General features: G+C 35.0%; 1 protein-coding gene across 1 annotated transcript in view; it reads left to right on the top strand.

Moving 5' to 3' along the window:
* Window positions 1-18,315, top strand: part of LOC100889823 (fibropellin-1-like) — a 55,833-nt gene that overhangs the window by 4,804 nt on the left and 32,714 nt on the right. The window contains exons 2-14 of the mRNA XM_030999209.1: window positions 1,789-1,893; window positions 2,507-2,617; window positions 4,908-5,018; window positions 6,585-6,689; window positions 7,307-7,417; window positions 8,568-8,678; window positions 10,240-10,344; window positions 10,968-11,078; window positions 12,225-12,335; window positions 13,483-13,593; window positions 14,743-14,853; window positions 16,007-16,117; window positions 17,680-17,784. Of these exons, the coding sequence (XP_030855069.1) occupies window positions 1,815-1,893; window positions 2,507-2,617; window positions 4,908-5,018; window positions 6,585-6,689; window positions 7,307-7,417; window positions 8,568-8,678; window positions 10,240-10,344; window positions 10,968-11,078; window positions 12,225-12,335; window positions 13,483-13,593; window positions 14,743-14,853; window positions 16,007-16,117; window positions 17,680-17,784 (1,393 nt within the window). The 5' untranslated portion in view covers window positions 1,789-1,814. The remainder of the gene's footprint in view (window positions 1-1,788; window positions 1,894-2,506; window positions 2,618-4,907; window positions 5,019-6,584; window positions 6,690-7,306; window positions 7,418-8,567; window positions 8,679-10,239; window positions 10,345-10,967; window positions 11,079-12,224; window positions 12,336-13,482; window positions 13,594-14,742; window positions 14,854-16,006; window positions 16,118-17,679; window positions 17,785-18,315) is intronic.

Genomic DNA, 18,315 nt, shown 5'->3' with positions numbered 1-18,315 from the left:
CCTGCTTTTTATTTTATATGTAAATGATTTTCCAAAATCCTCAGAGACGTTTTCTTTTTTGCTATTTGCAGACGATACAAGTGTATTCTGTTCCCATAGAAACTTAAATACTCTTTTAGAAACTGTAAATAGAGAGCTTTGTGTATTGACTAAATGGATTCATGCAAATAAACTGTCACTAAACTTAATAAAAACTAAACATATGTTATTCAGTAATAGTGAAACAGTAATGCCTGGTAATGTAGTCTTTGATCAGGTAAATATTGAAAAGGTCTCATTTATTAAATTTTTAGGTCTCCACATTGATGATAAATTGACTTGGAAGATGCATACTACTCATTTAAGTAAAGTGCTCTCTAGAAATGTTGGTATGATCAACAAATTGAAGTTTGTATTCCCAAGAAAAGTACTTAGCATGTTGTACTGTTCCTTAATTTTGCCATACTTAAATTATGGTGTGCTAGCCTGGGGTGCCTCAGCCAAATCCTACTTAAATAAAATTCTGCTCATTCAAAAGAGAGCAGTGAGAATTATTTCGGCAGCTGATTGGCGTGCTCACACTGACAAGCTATTTTACGAAAATAAAATGCTGAAGGTAAAAGATATATATTTTCTATATCTGGGATATCTTATGTATCAGTTGGAGAAGGGTGAAGCTCCCATGTCAATAGCATCTATTTTTGTAAAGAATAACCAAATACACAAATACTCTACTAGGCAGGCTGCCTTATACCATGTATCATCAGCTAGAACTCAGCTTAGGATTAATACACTTGCACATACTGGACCAAAGTATTGGAACTCTTTAGACTGTTCTATTAGGCAGTCTGTAAGCTCTTCTGTCTTCAAACGTAAGCTGAAATTTCATCTACTGTACACTTACAGTGAATAGATCTGATTTTTATTAGTATTCAATATAGGTAACTGGAATAGCATTGTCCCCCCCCCCCCGTGTTGTACATTATCCTCCTTCCCCTATTTCTTTACTTTTCCATTATCTTTATTCTGTTTTCTTTTTTAGTCTACCATATTTTGTAAATTAGTAGTAGATCTGATATTTATTTATAGTCTGTATAGGTAACTAGATTAGTATTGGTCCCCCTCCCCCTGTAATATAACCTACTTCTTTAAAAAAAAAAAGTTGTTTCTGTAAAGGTGATCTGTGTTTTAACAAGCTGTGCTTTTTTAACAGACCACCTCTTTTTCCACATTTGTTAAAGTCTTTATAACTGTTTCATTGTTAATGTTTTTATGCTAGTTTTCGATGAACTTGTTACTACTGTTACTGAATGAAATGTTTTTTTTTATGCAAGTGGAAAGAAATAAACAAATCTTGAATCTTGAAGGTTCTAGATTAATTGTTAGACTTAATTAAGAGCGTCCGGTGGCTCCTTCCCCTGCATAGACAACTGACAACTTAGGCCTCTGCCGCTGCAACACGACAGGGGCCCTCTGGGTCATTCTGGGGTGTTTTGGAGTCCTGGACCTTAACCGAAAAGATAGAAATCGTTTCCAAGACAAACCTTTATTCTATAAAATTGTCCTTAGGAGAGAGTGTGTATGTATGTGTGACAAAGAATTGCTTCCCAACAATATAAACCAATAGGGTCAGTGAAAATTTTAAGGGATGGATTAACTTTTTTAAATGCAAATTTCAAGACGGCTATCATAAAGGTTCTGAATTAATAAAACTCCAGAGCGTCTGTATACTCGTCATTCATGCATTTCCACGTGAACGGTGAATGTAAAGATTCGTTAATTTAAGGATGTTTTCTCTTCTCTCTGCAGTTGATTGTTCTGCTCCCAACACATGTATGAACGGAGGTACCTGTAATGGTGAGGGCAATGCATGTCAATGTAATGCAGGATATACTGGAGAGTTGTGTGGTACAGGTATGAACATATATTGTAACATCAGGATTTAACGTCGACAATTTTTTTTGGTTTCAAAGGAAATTATTAGACACGTAATGATAACGATGATTTAAGCCATGATATACGGTAATATCGTGCACTTAACCCCTTTATATATGTCAAAATCAACATTTTAACTTTCAAACACTAACCCCCCCCCCCTCCCTTCCGAATATGGAGTGGGCTAAAGTTTGGGGAAAGCCTACCTAAAAAACCTACCTGTCATTATTTAAAATGTCAGTTTTTACTTAATTTTCCTGTTATTTTCTTTTTCTTCGAGGGCCTCTTCAAGGATTGTCAGTGACAACGAAACTTGTTTTTTTTATAGATTTTTACTTCTTCTTAGTCCATGAATTTGGAAATTAATCGGACGAATTCAAGATAGATTTAGTTTGTTTACTTTATTTTATTTTTTGATTAATAGTTTTACAAATTAAGTAGATTTTTTCTCATTTGTCGTTAATATGCATTTAAAAGCAATTGTTGTTTGATTTTCCTGTTAATCGCTAAATATGGACAAATATGACAACATGGAAATTATTTTCTTGTCACTTTCATTCCAATGAATATCATTACAACTCAATTTGCATAGATATCGACGAATGTGCTTCCGGTCCGTGTATGGCTAATGAAGATTGTACTGATGGAGTGAACATGTATACTTGTGCGTGCTCTGCTGGTTATGCTGGGTCTCCGTGTGCAGGTAAGCTATCAAGTCAAGGCAGATTAAATGCAAACACCTATGACATAAAGCAAATGCTCCTTTCTCATCAAGACATTATAGATACCTAGTCTTTCATGCTTCGTATCAGAGTCAAATTCAACTCACGGCTTGCATCTCCACTTGATCAACAGTGAAAAGTTTCAGTGTTAATTTATTTTAATGGCCTTTTTTTAGTTGATTCCCAGCGATGGCCTGACGTAAAAAGTTAAAGAATCATTTTATCTTCCCAAATTACAAAAATGTGAATCAAGCTACAGTGTCGAACATAAATGACAAGGTTGACAAATTGTTAGGCTACCCCGGGTCCTATCGCTAAAAATAGTCCAATCCGTCACAAAATTATTTTTCACTCTTTCTTTTATAACACAAGATAGAGCTATTCAATAAAATCAGCACTATTATTCAAGCCCCTTGATTTTCATGAGACAAGTCGCTGAAAATGTACTCCAAACTACAATTAATTAGCAATCTACATTCATAACCTTATGAACAATTTTAAAAATGAACACTTATTTCTAGTTTATTGCAACAAACGTGCAAAACAAAGCTTTCATTCTTATCATACAATACTTTTAAACCTGATGGTACTTGCTAATTAGTTTAGAATATACCCTTTCAGTGAAACAAATGTTCAAGTAGTTGACTGTTTAGAAAGGATGGAAACCTCAACCCACCGCAATTTGTTGAAATATATTCAAGGAATGTATAAAGCTATGGTGGATCGGGGAAGGGTGAATCGACCGCGGTCCTCCCCCTTCTTTAGCGGGGGCCTGAAAAAGGGAGGAAAGGGTAAAAAGAAAAGAAGATAAGACAAAGAAAAAAAAGATAGAGGGAGAAAGATATTGGGAGGGAGCGAAACGGAAAAAAAAGAGAAGAACATCAAACTTAACTCTAAACATACAGATTACATTGCAGATGAGTTGCAATAGGTTCAACGTGTGCCTACGAAGACTTCAGATGAAAGTAGAACAGTAATACAAAAAATTAAATGCAGTTCTATGAAAGAGAAAGAGAGACGGTTTGTAATGAAATGAATGGGGGACTGTTTGAATTTCAAGAAGAAAATAACAATTTTCTACTCGTTGAGGGCAATCTTGAAGGTTCTAGATTAATTGTTAGACTTAATTAAGAGCGTCCGGTGGCTCCTTCCCCTGCATAGACAACTGACAACTTAGGCCTCTGCCGCTGCAACATGACAGGGGCCCTCTGGGTCATTCTGGGGTGTTTTGTAGTCCTGGACCTTAACCGAAAAGATAGAAATCGTTTCCAAGACAAACCTTTATTCTATAAAATTGTCCTTAGGAGAGAGTGTGTATGTATGTGTGACAAAGAATTGCTTCCCAACAATATAAACCAATAGGGTCAGTGAAAATTTTAAGGGATGGATTAACTTTTTTAAATGCAAATTTCAAGACGGCTATCATAAAGGTTCTGAATTAATAAAACTCCAGAGCGTCTGAATACTCGTCATTCATGCATTTCCACGTAAACGGTGAATATAAAGATTCGTTAATTTAAGGATGTTTTCTCTTCTCTCTGCAGTTGATTGTTCTGCTCCCAACACATGTATGAACGGAGGTACCTGTAATGATGAGGGCAATGCATGTCAATGTAATGCAGGATATACTGGAGAGTTGTGTGGTACAGGTATGAACATATATTGTAACATCAGGATTTAACGTCGACAAATCTTTTGGTTTCAAAGGAAATTATTAGACACGTAATGATAACGATGATTTAAGCCATGATATACGGTAATATCGTGCACTTAACCCCTTTATATATGTCAAAATCAACATTTTAACTTTCAAACACTAACCCACCCCCCCCCCCCCCCTCCCTCCCGAAAATGGAGTGGGCTAAAGTTTGGGGAAAGCCTACCTAAAAAACCTACCTGTCATTATTTAAAATGTCAGTTTTTACTTAATTTTCCTGTTATTTTCTTTTTCTTCGAGGGCCTCTTCAAGGATTGTCAGTGACAACGAAACTTGTTTTTTTTTTATAGATTTTTACTTCTTCTTAGTCCATGAATTTGGAAATTAATCGGACGAATTCAAGATAGATTTAGTTTGTTTACTTTATTTTATTTTTTGATTAATAGTTTTACAAATTAAGTAGATTTTTTCTCATTTGTCGTTAATATGCATTTAAAAGCAATTGTTGTTTGATTTTCCTGTTAATCGCTAAATATGGACAAATATGACAACATGGAAATTATTTTCTTGTCACTTTCATTCCAATGAATATCATTACAACTCAATTTGCATAGATATCGACGAATGTGCTTCCGGTCCGTGTATGGCTAATGAAGATTGTACTGATGGAGTGAACATGTATACTTGTGCGTGCTCTGCTGGTTATGCTGGGTCTCCGTGTGCAGGTAAGCTATCAAGTCAAGGCAGATTAAATGCAAACACCTATGACATAAAGCAAATGCTCCTTTCTCATCAAGACATTATAGATACCTAGTCTTTCATGCTTCGTATCAGAGTCAAATTCAACTCACGGCTTGCATCTCCACTTGATCAACAGTGAAAAGTTTCAGTGTTAATTTATTTTAATGGCCTTTTTTTAGTTGATTCCCAGCGATGGCCTGACGTAAAAAGTTAAAGAATCATTTTATCTTCCCAAATTACAAAAATGTGAATCAAGCTACACTGTCGAACATAAATGACAAGGTTGACAAATTGTTAGGCTACCCCGGGTCCTATCGCTAAAAATAGTCCAATCCGTCACAAAATTATTTTTCACTCTTTCTTTTATAACACAAGATAGAGCTATTCAATAAAATCAGCACTATTATTCAAGCCCCTTGATTTTCATGAGACAAGTCGCTGAAAATCTACTCCAAACTACAATTAATTAGCAATCTACATTCATAACCTTATGAACAATTTTAAAAATGAACACTTATTTTTAGTTTATTGCAACAAACGTGCAAAACAAAGCTTTCATTCTTATCATACAATACTTTTAAACCTGATGGTACTTGCTAATTAGTTTAGAATATACCCTTTCAGTGAAACAAATGTTCAAGTAGTTGACTGTTTAGAAAGGATGGAAACCTCAACCCACCGCAATTTGTTGAAATATATTCAATGAATGTATACAGCTATGGTGGATCGGGGAAGGGTGAATCGACCGCGGTCCCCCCCCCCCTTCTTTAGCGGGGGCCTGAAAAAGGGAGGAAAGGGTAAAAAGAAAAGAAGATAAGACAAAGAAAAAAAAGATAGAGGGAGAAAGATATTGGGAGGAAGCGAAACGGAAAAAAAAGAGAAGAACATCAAACTTAACTCTAAACATACAGATTACATTGCAGATGAGTTGCAATAGGTTCAACGTGTGCCTACGAAGACTTCAGATGAAAGTAGAACAGTAATACAAAAAATTAAATGCAGTTCTATGAAAGAGAAAGAGAGACGGTTTGTAATGAAATGAATGGGGGACTGTTTGAATTTCAAGAAGAAAATAACAATTTTCTACTCGTTGAGGGCAATCTTGAAGGTTCTAGATTAATTGTTAGACTTAATTAAGAGCGTCCGGTGGCTCCTTCCCCTGCATAGACAACTGACAACATAGGCCTCTGCCGCTGCAACATGACAGGGGCCCTCTGGGTCATTCTGGGGTGTTTTGTAGTCCTGGACCTTAACCGAAAAGATAGAAATCGTTTCCAAGACAAACCTTTATTCTATAAAATTGTCCTTAGGAGAGAGTGTGTATGTATGAGTGACAAAGAATTGCTTCCCAACAATATAAACCAATAGGGTCAGTGAAAATTTTAAGGGATGGATTAACTTTTTTAAATGCAAATTTCAAGACGGCTATCATAAAGGTTCTGAATTAATGAAACTCCAGAGCGTCTGTATACTCGTCATTCATGCATTTCCACGTGAACGGTGAATGTAAAGATTCGTTAATTTAAGGATGTTTTCTCTTCTCTCTGCAGTTGATTGTTCTGCTCCCAACACATGTATGAACGGAGGTACCTGTAATGGTGAGGGCAATGCATGTCAATGTAATGCAGGATATACTGGAGAGTTGTGTGGTACAGGTATGAACATATGTTGTAACATCAGGATTTAACGTCGACAAATCTTTTGGTTTCAAAGGAAATTATTAGACACGTAATGATAACGATGATTTAAGCCATGATATACGGTAATATCGTGCACTTAACCCCTTTATATATGTCAAAATCAACATTTTAACTTTCAAACACTAACCCACCCCCCCCCCCTCCCTCCCGAAAATGGAGTGGGCTAAAGTTTGGGGAAAGCCTACCTAAAAAACCTACCTGTCATTATTTAAAATTTCAGTTTTTACTTAATTTTCCTGTTATTTTCTTTTTCTTCGAGGGCCTCTTCAAGGATTGTCAGTGACAACGAAACTTGTTTTTTTTATAGATTTTTACTTCTTCTTAGTCCATGAATTTGGAAATTAATCGGACGAATGCAAGATAGATTTAGTTTGTTTACTTTATTTTATTTTTTGATTAATAGTTTTACAAATTAAGTAGATTTTTTTCTCATTTGTCGTTAATATGCATTTAAAAGCAATTGTTGTTTGATTTTCCTGTTAATCGCTAAATATGGACAAATATGACAACATGGAAATTATTTTCTTGTCACTTTCATTCCAATGAATATCATTACAACTCAATTTGCATAGATATCGACGAATGTGCTTCCGGTCCGTGTATGGCTAATGAAGATTGTACTGATGGAGTGAACATGTATACTTGTGCGTGCTCTGCTGGTTATGCTGGGTCTCCGTGTGCAGGTAAGCTATCAAGTCAAGGCAGATTAAATGCAAACACCTATGACATAAAGCAAATGCTCCTTTCTCATCAAGACATTATAGATACCTAGTCTTTCATGCTTCGTATCAGAGTCAAATTCAACTCACGGCTTGCATCTCCACTTGATCAACAGTGAAAAGTTTCAGTGTTAATTTATTTTAATGGCCTTTTTTTAGTTGATTCCCAGCGATGGCCTGACGTAAAAAGTTAAAGAATCATTTTATCTTCCCAAATTACAAAAATGTGAATCAAGCTACAGTGTCGAACATAAATGACAAGGTTGACAAATTGTTAGGCTACCCCGGGTCCTATCGCTAAAAAATAGTCCAATCCGTCACAAAATTATTTTTCACTCTTTCTTTTATAACACAAGATAGAGCTATTCAATAAAATCAGCACTATTATTCAAGCCCCTTGATTTTCATGAGACAAGTCGCTGAAAATGTACTCCAAACTACAATTAATTAGCAATCTACATTCATAACCTTATGAACAATTTTAAAAATGAACACTTATTTTTAGTTTATTGCAACAAACGTGCAAAACAAATATTTTGGTTTCAAAGGAAATTATTAGACACGTAATGATAACGACGGATGATTTAAGCCATGATATACGGTAATATCGTGCACTTAACCCCTTTATATATGTCAAAATCAACATTTTAACTTTCAAACACTAACCCACCCCCCCCCCCCCTCCCTCCCGAAAATGGAGTGGGCTAAAGTTTGGGGAAAGCCTACCTAAAAAACCTACCTGTCATTATTTAAAATGTCAGTTTTTACTTAATTTTCCTGTTATTTTCTTTTTCTTCGAGGGCCTCTTCAAGGATTGTCAGTGACAACGAAACTTGTTTTTTTTTATAGATTTTTACTTCTTCTTAGTCCATGAATTTGGAAATTAATCGGACGAATTCAAGATAGATTTAGTTTGTTTACTTTATTTTATTTTTTGATTAATAGTTTTACAAATTAAGTAGATTTTTTTCTCATTTGTCGTTAATATGCATTTAAAAGCAATTGTTGTTTGATTTTCCTGTTAATCGCTAAATATGGACAAATATGACAACATGGAAATTATTTTCTTGTCACTTTCATTCCAATGAATATCATTACAACTCAATTTGCATAGATATCGACGAATGTGCTTCCGGTCCGTGTATGGCTAATGAAGATTGTACTGATGGAGTGAACATGTATACTTGTGCGTGCTCTGCTGGTTATGCTGGGTCTCCGTGTGCAGGTAAGCTATCAAGTCAAGGCAGATTAAATGCAAACACCTATGACATAAAGCAAATGCTCCTTTCTCATCAAGACATTATAGATACCTAGTCTTTCATGCTTCGTATCAGAGTCAAATTCAACTCACGGCTTGCATCTCCACTTGATCAACAGTGAAAAGTTTCAGTGTTAATTTATTTTAATGGCCTTTTTTTAGTTGATTCCCAGCGATGGCCTGACGTAAAAAGTTAAAGAATCATTTTATCTTCCCAAATTACAAAAATGTGAATCAAGCTACAGTGTCGAACATAAATGACAAGGTTGACAAATTGTTAGGCTACCCCGGGTCCTATCGCTAATAATAGTCCAATCCGTCACAAAATTATTTTTCACTCTTTCTTTTATAACACAAGATAGAGCTATTCAATAAAATCAGCACTATTATTCAAGCCCCTTGATTTTCATGAGACAAGTCGCTGAAAATCTACTCCAAACTACAATTAATTAGCAATCTACATTCATAACCTTATGAACAATTTTAAAAATGAACACTTATTTTTAGTTTATTGCAACAAACGTGCAAAACAAAGCTTTCATTCTTATCATACAATACTTTTAAACCTGATGGTACTTGCTAATTAGTTTAGAATATACCCTTTCAGTGAAACAAATGTTCAAGTAGTTGACTGTTTAGAAAGGATGGAAACCTCAACCCACCGCAATTTGTTGAAATATATTCAATGAATGTATACAGCTATGGTGGATCGGGGAAGGGTGAATCGACCGCGGCCCCCCCCCCTTCTTTAGCGGGGGCCTGAAAAAGGGAGGAAAGGGTAAAAAGAAAAGAAGATAAGACAAAGAAAAAAAAGATAGAGGGAGAAAGATATTGGGAGGAAGCGAAACGGAAAAAAAAAAGAACATCAAACTTAACTCTAAACATACAGATTACATTGCAGATGAATTGCAATAGGTTCAACGTGTGCCTACGAAGACTTCAGATGAAAGTAGAACAGTAATACAAAAAATTAAATGCAGTTCTATGAAAGAGAAAGAGAGACGGTTTGTAATGAAATGAATGGGGGACTGTTTGAATTTCAAGAAGAAAATAACAATTTTCTACTCGTTGAGGGCAATCTTGAAGGTTCTAGATTAATTGTTAGACTTAATTAAGAGCGTCCGGTGGCTCCTTCCCCTGCATAGACAACTGACAACATAGGCCTCTGCCGCTGCAACATGACAGGGGCCCTCTGGGTCATTCTGGGGTGTTTTGTAGTCCTGGACCTTAGCCGAAAAGATAGAAATCGTTTCCAAGACAAACCTTTATTCTATAAAATTGTCCTTAGGAGAGAGTGTGTATGTATGTGTGACAAAGAATTGCTTCCCAACAATATAAACCAATAGGGTCAGTGAAAATTTTAAGGGATGGATTAACTTTTTTAAATGCAAATTTCAAGAAAGCTATCATAAAGGTTCTGAATTAATAAAACTCCAGAGCGTCTGAATACTCGTCATTCATGCATTTCCACGTAAACGGTGAATATAAAGATTCGTTAATTTAAGGATGTTTTCTCTTCTCTCTGCAGTTGATTGTTCTGCTCCCAACACATGTATGAACGGAGGTACCTGTAATGGTGAGGGCAATGCATGTCAATGTAATGCAGGATATACTGGAGAGTTGTGTGGTACAGGTATGAACATATATTGTAACATCAGGATTTAACGTCGACAAATCTTTTGGTTTCAAAGGAAATTATTAGACACGTAATGATAACGACGGATGATTTAAGCCATGATATACGGTAATATCGTGCACTTAACCCCTTTATATATGTCAAAATCAACATTTTAACTTTCAAACACTAACCCATCCCCCCCCCCCCTCCCTCCCGAAAATGGAGTGGGCTAAAGTTTGGGGAAAGCCTACCTAAAAAACCTACCTGTCATTATTTAAAATGTCAGTTTTTACTTAATTTTCCTGTTATTTTCTTTTTCTTCGAGGGCCTCTTCAAGGATTGTCAGTGACAACGAAACTTGTTTTTTTTAATAGATTTTTACTTCTTCTTAGTCCATGAATTTGGAAATTAATCGGACGAATTCAAGATAGATTTAGTTTGTTTACTTTATTTTATTTTTTGATTAATAGTTTTACAAATTAAGTAGATTTTTTCTCATTTGTCGTTAATATGCATTTAAAAGCAATTGTTGTTTGATTTTCCTGTTAATCGCTAAATATGGACAAATATGACAACATGGAAATTATTTTCTTGTCACTTTCATTCCAATGAATATCATTACAACTCAATTTGCATAGATATCGACGAATGTGCTTCCGGTCCGTGTATGGCTAATGAAGATTGTACTGATGGAGTGAACATGTATACTTGTGCGTGCTCTGCTGGTTATGCTGGGTCTCCGTGTGCAGGTAAGCTATCAAGTCAAGGCAGATTAAATGCAAACACCTATGACATAAAGCAAATGCTCCTTTCTCATCAAGACATTATAGATACCTAGTCTTTCATGCTTCGTATCAGAGTCAAATTCAACTCACGGCTTGCATCTCCACTTGATCAACAGTGAAAAGTTTCAGTGTTAATTTATTTTAATGGCCTTTTTTTAGTTGATTCCCAGCGATGGCCTGACGTAAAAAGTTAAAGAATCATTTAATCTTCCCAAATTACAAAAATGTGAATCAAGCTACAGTGTCGAACATAAATGACAAGGTTGACAAATTGTTAGGCTACCCCGGGTCCTATCGCTAAAAATAGTCCAATCCGTCACAAAATTATTTTTCACTCTTTCTTTTATAACACAAGATAGAGCTATTCAATAAAATCAGCACTATTATTCAAGCCCCTTGATTTTCATGAGACAAGTCGCTGAAAATGTACTCCAAACTACAATTAATTAGCAATCTACATTCATAACCTTATGAACAATTTTAAAAATGAACACTTATTTTTAGTTTATTGCAACAAACGTGCAAAACAAATATTTTGGTTTCAAAGGAAATTATTAGACACGTAATGATAACGACGGATGATTTAAGCCATGATATACGGTAATATCGTGCACTTAACCCCTTTATATATGTCAAAATCAACATTTAAACTTTCAAACACTAACCCACCCCCCCCCCCTCCCTCCCGAAAATGGAGTGGGCTAAAGTTTGGGGAAAGCCTACCTAAAAAACCTACCTGTCATTATTTAAAATGTCAGTTTTTACTTAATTTTCCTGTTATTTTCTTTTTCTTCGAGGGCCTCTTCAAGGATTGTCAGTGACAACGAAACTTGTTTTTTTTAATAGATTTTTACTTCTTCTTAGTCCATGAATTTGGAAATTAATCGGACGAATTCAAGATAGATTTAGTTTGTTTACTTTATTTTATTTTTTGATTAATAGTTTTACAAATTAAGTAGATTTTTTCTCATTTGTCGTTAATATGCATTTAAAAGCAATTGTTGTTTGATTTTCCTGTTAATCGCTAAATATGGACAAATATGACAACATGGAAATTATTTTCTTGTCACTTTCATTCCAATGAATATCATTACAACTCAATTTGCATAGATATCGACGAATGTGCTTCCGGTCCGTGTATGGCTAATGAAGATTGTACTGATGGAGTGAACATGTATACTTGTGCGTGCTCTGCTGGTTATGCTGGGTCTCCGTGTGCAGGTAAGCTATCAAGTCAAGGCAGATTAAATGCAAACACCTATGACATAAAGCAAATGCTCCTTTCTCATCAAGACATTATAGATACCTAGTCTTTCATGCTTCGTATCAGAGTCAAATTCAACTCACGGCTTGCATCTCCACTTGATCAACAGTGAAAAGTTTCAGTGTTAATTTATTTTAATGGCCTTTTTTTAGTTGATTCCCAGCGATGGCCTGACGTAAAAAGTTAAAGAATCATTTAATCTTCCCAAATTACAAAAATGTGAATCAAGCTACAGTGTCGAACATAAATGACAAGGTTGACAAATTGTTAGGCTACCCCGGGTCCTATCGCTAAAAATAGTCCAATCCGTCACAAAATTATTTTTCACTCTTTCTTTTATAACACAAGATAGAGCTATTCAATAAAATCAGCACTATTATTCAAGCCCCTTGATTTTCATGAGACAAGTCGCTGAAAATGTACTCCAAACTACAATTAATTAGCAATCTACATTCATAACCTTATGAACAATTTTAAAAATGAACACTTATTTTTAGTTTATTGCAACAAACGTGCAAAACAAATATTTTGGTTTCAAAGGAAATTATTAGACACGTAATGATAACGACGGATGATTTAAGCCATGATATACGGTAATATCGTGCACTTAACCCCTTTATATATGTCAAAATCAACATTTAAACTTTCAAACACTAACCCACCCCCCCCCCCCTCCCTCCCGAAAATGGAGTGGGCTAAAGTTTGGGGAAAGCCTACCTAAAAAACCTACCTGTCATTATTTAAAATGTCAGTTTTTACTTAATTTTCCTGTTATTTTCTTTTTCTTCGAGGGCCTCTTCAAGGATTGTCAGTGACAACGAAACTTGTTTTTTTTAATAGATTTTTACTTCTTCTTAGTCCATGAATTTGGAAATTAATCGGACGAATTCAAGATAGATTTAGTTTGTTTACTTTATTTTATTTTTTGATTAATAGTTTTACAAATTAAGTAGATTTTTTCTCATTTGTCGTTAATATGCATTTAAAAGCAATTGTTGTTTGATTTTCCTGTTAATCGCTAAATATGGACAAATATGACAACATGGAAATTATTTTCTTGTCACTTTCATTCCAATGAATATCATTACAACTCAATTTGCATAGATATCGACGAATGTGCTTCCGGTCCGTGTATGGCTAATGAAGATTGTACTGATGGAGTGAACATGTATACTTGTGCGTGCTCTGCTGGTTATGCTGGGTCTCCGTGTGCAGGTAAGCTATCAAGTCAAGGCAGATTAAATGCAAACACCTATGACATAAAGCAAATGCTCCTTTCTCATCAAGACATTATAGATACCTAGTCTTTCATGCTTCGTATCAGAGTCAAATTCAACTCACGGCTTGCATCTCCACTTGATCAACAGTGAAAAGTTTCAGTGTTAATTTATTTTAATGGCCTTTTTTTAGTTGATTCCCAGCGATGGCCTGACGTAAAAAGTTAAAGAATCATTTAATCTTCCCAAATTACAAAAATGTGAATCAAGCTACAGTGTCGAACATAAATGACAAGGTTGACAAATTGTTAGGCTACCCCGGGTCCTATCGCTAATAATAGTCCAATCCGTCACAAAATTATTTTTCACTCTTTCTTTTATAACACAAGATAGAGCTATTCAATAAAATCAGCACTATTATTCAAGCCCCTTGATTTTCATGAGACAAGTCGCTGAAAATGTACTCCAAACTACAATTAATTAGCAATCTACATTCATAACCTTATGAACAATTTTAAAAATGAACACTTATTTTTAGTTTATTGCAACAAACGTGCAAAACAAATATTTTGGTTTCAAAGGAAATTATTAGACACGTAATGATAACGACGGATGATTTAAGCCATGATATACGGTAATATCGTGCACTTAACCCCTTTATATATGTCAAAATCAACATTTAAACTTTCAAACACTAACCCACCCCCCCCCCCCCCCCCCTCCCGAAAATGGAGTGGGCTAAAGTTTGGGGAAAGCCTACCTAAAAAACCTACCTGTCATTATTTAAAATGTCAGTTTTTACTTAATTTTCCTGTTATTTTCTTTTTCTTCGAGGGCCTCTTCAAGGATTGTCAGTGACAACGAAACTTGTTTTTTTTTATAGATTTTTACTTCTTCTTAGTCCATGAATTTGGAAATTAATCGGACGAATTCAAGATAGATTTAGTTTGTTTACTTTATTTTATTTTTTGATTAATAGTTTTACAAATTAAGTAGATTTTTTCTCATTTGTCGTTAATATGCATTTAAAAGCAATTGTTGTTTGATTTTCCTGTTAATCGCTAAATATGGACAAATATGACAACATGGAAATTATTTTCTTGTCACTTTCATTCCAATGAATATCATTACAACTCAATTTGCATAGATATCGACGAATGTGCTTCCGGTCCGTGTATGGCTAATGAAGATTGTACTGATGGAGTGAACATGTATACTTGTGCGTGCTCTGCTGGTTATGCTGGGTCTCCGTGTGCAGGTAAGCTATCAAGTCAAGGCAGATTAAATGCAAACACCTATGACATAAAGCAAATGCTCCTTTCTCATCAAGACATTATAGATACCTAGTCTTTCATGCTTCGTATCAGAGTCAAATTCAACTCACGGCTTGCATCTCCACTTGATCAACAGTGAAAAGTTTCAGTGTTAATTTATTTTAATGGCCTTTTTTTAGTTGATTCCCAGCGATGGCCTGACGTAAAAAGTTAAAGAATCATTTAATCTTCCCAAATTACAAAAATGTGAATCAAGCTACAGTGTCGAACATAAATGACAAGGTTGACAAATTGTTAGGCTACCCCGGGTCCTATCGCTAATAATAGTCCAATCCGTCACAAAATTATTTTTCACTCTTTCTTTTATAACACAAGATAGAGCTATTCAATAAAATCAGCACTATTATTCAAGCCCCTTGATTTTCATGAGACAAGTCGCTGAAAATGTACTCCAAACTACAATTAATTAGCAATCTACATTCATAACCTTATGAACAATTTTAAAAATGAACACTTATTTTTAGTTTATTGCAACAAACGTGCAAAACAAATATTTTGGTTTCAAAGGAAATTATTAGACACGTAATGATAACGACGGATGATTTAAGCCATGATATACGGTAATATCGTGCACTTAACCCCTTTATATATGTCAAAATCAACATTTTAACTTTCAAACACTAACCCACCCCCCCCCCCCCCCCCTCCCTCCCGAAAATGGAGTGGGCTAAAGTTTGGGGAAAGCCTACCTAAAAAACCTACCTGTCATTATTTAAAATGTCAGTTTTTACTTAATTTTCCTGTTATTTTCTTTTTCTTCGAGGGCCTCTTCAAGGATTGTCAGTGACAACGAAACTTGTTTTTTTTTATAGATTTTTACTTCTTCTTAGTCCATGAATTTGGAAATTAATCGGACGAATTCAAGATAGATGTAGTTTGTTTACTTTATTTTATTTTTTGATTAATAGTTTTACAAATTAAGTAGATTTTTTTCTCATTTGTCGTTAATATGCATTTAAAAGCAATTGTTGTTTGATTTTCCTGTTAATCGCTAAATATGGACAAATATGACAACATGGAAATTATTTTCTTGTCACTTTCATTCCAATGAATATCATTACAACTCAATTTGCATAGATATCGACGAATGTGCTTCCGGTCCGTGTATGGCTAATGAAGATTGTACTGATGGAGTGAACATGTATACTTGTGCGTGCTCTGCTGGTTATGCTGGGTCTCCGTGTGCAGGTAAGCTATCAAGTCAAGGCAGATTAAATGCAAACACCTATGACATAAAGCAAATGCTCCTTTCTCATCAAGACATTATAGATACCTAGTCTTTCATGCTTCGTATCAGAGTCAAATTCAACTCACGGCTTGCATCTCCACTTGATCAACAGTGAAAAGTTTCAGTGTTAATTTTTATTTAATGGCCTTTTTTTAGTTGATTCCCAGCGATGGCCTGACGTAAAAAGTTAAAGAATCATTTTATCTTCCCAAATTACAAAAATGTGAATCAAGCTACAGTGTCGAACATAAATGACAAGGTTGACAAATTGTTAGGCTACCCCGGGTCCTATCGCTAAAAATAGTCCAATCCGTCACAAAATTATTTTTCACTCTTTCTTTTATAACACAAGATAGAGCTATTCAATAAAATCAGCACTATTATTCAAGCCCCTTGATTTTCATGAGACAAGTCGCTGAAAATGTACTCCAAACTACAATTAATTAGCAATCTACATTCATAACCTTATGAACAATTTTAAAAATGAACACTTATTTTTAGTTTATTGCAACAAACGTGCAAAACAAAGCTTTCATTCTTATCATACAATACTTTTAAACCTGATGGTACTTGCTAATTAGTTTAGAATATACCCTTTCAGTGAAACAAATGTTCAAGTAGTTGACTGTTTAGAAAGGATGGAAACCTCAACCCACCGCAATTTGTTGAAATATATTCAATGAATGTGTACAGCTATGGTGGATCGGGGAAGGGTGAATCGACCGCGGTCCCCCCCCCCTTCTTTAGCGGGGGCCTGAAAAAGGGAGGAAAGGGTAAAAAGAAAAGAAGATAAGACAAAGAAAAAAAAGATAGAGGCAGAAAGATATTGGGAGGAAGCGAAACGGAAAAAAAAAGAACATCAAACTTAACTCTAAACATACAGATTACATTGCAGATGAGTTGCAATAGGTTCAACGTGTGCCTACGAAGACTTCAGATGAAAGTAGAACAGTAATACAAAAAATTAAATGCAGTTCTATGAAAGAGAAAGAGAGACGGTTTGTAATGAAATGAATGGGGGACTGTTTGAATTTCAAGAAGAAAATAACAATTTTCTACTCGTTGAGGGCAATCTTGAAGGTTCTAGATTAATTGTTAGACTTAATTAAGAGCGTCCGGTGGCTCCTTCCCCTGCATAGACAACTGACAACATAGGCCTCTGCCGCTGCAACATGACAGGGGCCCTTTGGGTCATTCTGGGGTGTTTTGTAGTCCTGGACCTTAACCGAAAAGATAGAAATCGTTTCCAAGACAAACCTTTATTCTATAAAATTGTCCTTAGGAGAGAGTGTGTATGTATGTGTGACAAAGAATTGCTTCCCAACAATATAAACCAATAGGGTCAGTGAAAATTTTAAGGGATGGATTAACTTTTTTAAATGCAAATTTCAAGACGGCTATCATAAAGGTTCTGAATTAATAAAACTCCAGAGCGTCTGAATACTCGTCATTCATGCATTTCCACGTAAACGGTGAATATAAAGATTCGTTAATTTAAGGATGTTTTCTCTTCTCTCTGCAGTTGATTGTTCTGCTCCCAACACATGTATGAACGGAGGTACCTGTAATGGTGAGGGCAATGCATGTCAATGTAATGCAGGATATACTGGAGAGTTGTGTGGTACAGGTATGAACATATGTTGTAACATCAGGATTTAACGTCGACAAATCTTTTGGTTTCAAAGGAAATTATTAGACACGTAATGATAACGATGATTTAAGCCATGATATACGGTAATATCGTGCACTTAACCCCTTTATATATGTCAAAATCAACATTTTAACTTTCAAACACTAACCCACCCCCCCCCCCTCCCTCCCGAAAATGGAGTGGGCTAAAGTTTGGGGAAAGCCTACCTAAAAAACCTACCTGTCATTATTTAAAATGTCAGTTTTTACTTAATTTTCCTGTTATTTTCTTTTTCTTCGAGGGCCTCTTCAAGGATTGTCAGTGACAACGAAACTTGTTTTTTTTTTATAGATTTTTACTTCTTCTTAGTCCATGAATTTGGAAATTAATCGGACGAATGCAAGATAGATTTAGTTTGTTTACTTTATTTTATTTTTTGATTAATAGTTTTGCAAATTAAGTAGATTTTTTTCTCATTTGTCGTTAATATGCATTTAAAAGCAATTGTTGTTTGATTTTCCTGTTAAT

The sequence above is a fragment of the Strongylocentrotus purpuratus genome, unplaced genomic scaffold (assembly GCF_000002235.5).
Source record: "Strongylocentrotus purpuratus isolate Spur 01 unplaced genomic scaffold, Spur_5.0 spur5_scaffold_5, whole genome shotgun sequence".
Classification (NCBI taxonomy): Eukaryota; Metazoa; Echinodermata; class Echinoidea; order Camarodonta; family Strongylocentrotidae; genus Strongylocentrotus; species Strongylocentrotus purpuratus.
This window is presented reverse-complemented; position numbering and strand designations above follow the sequence as displayed.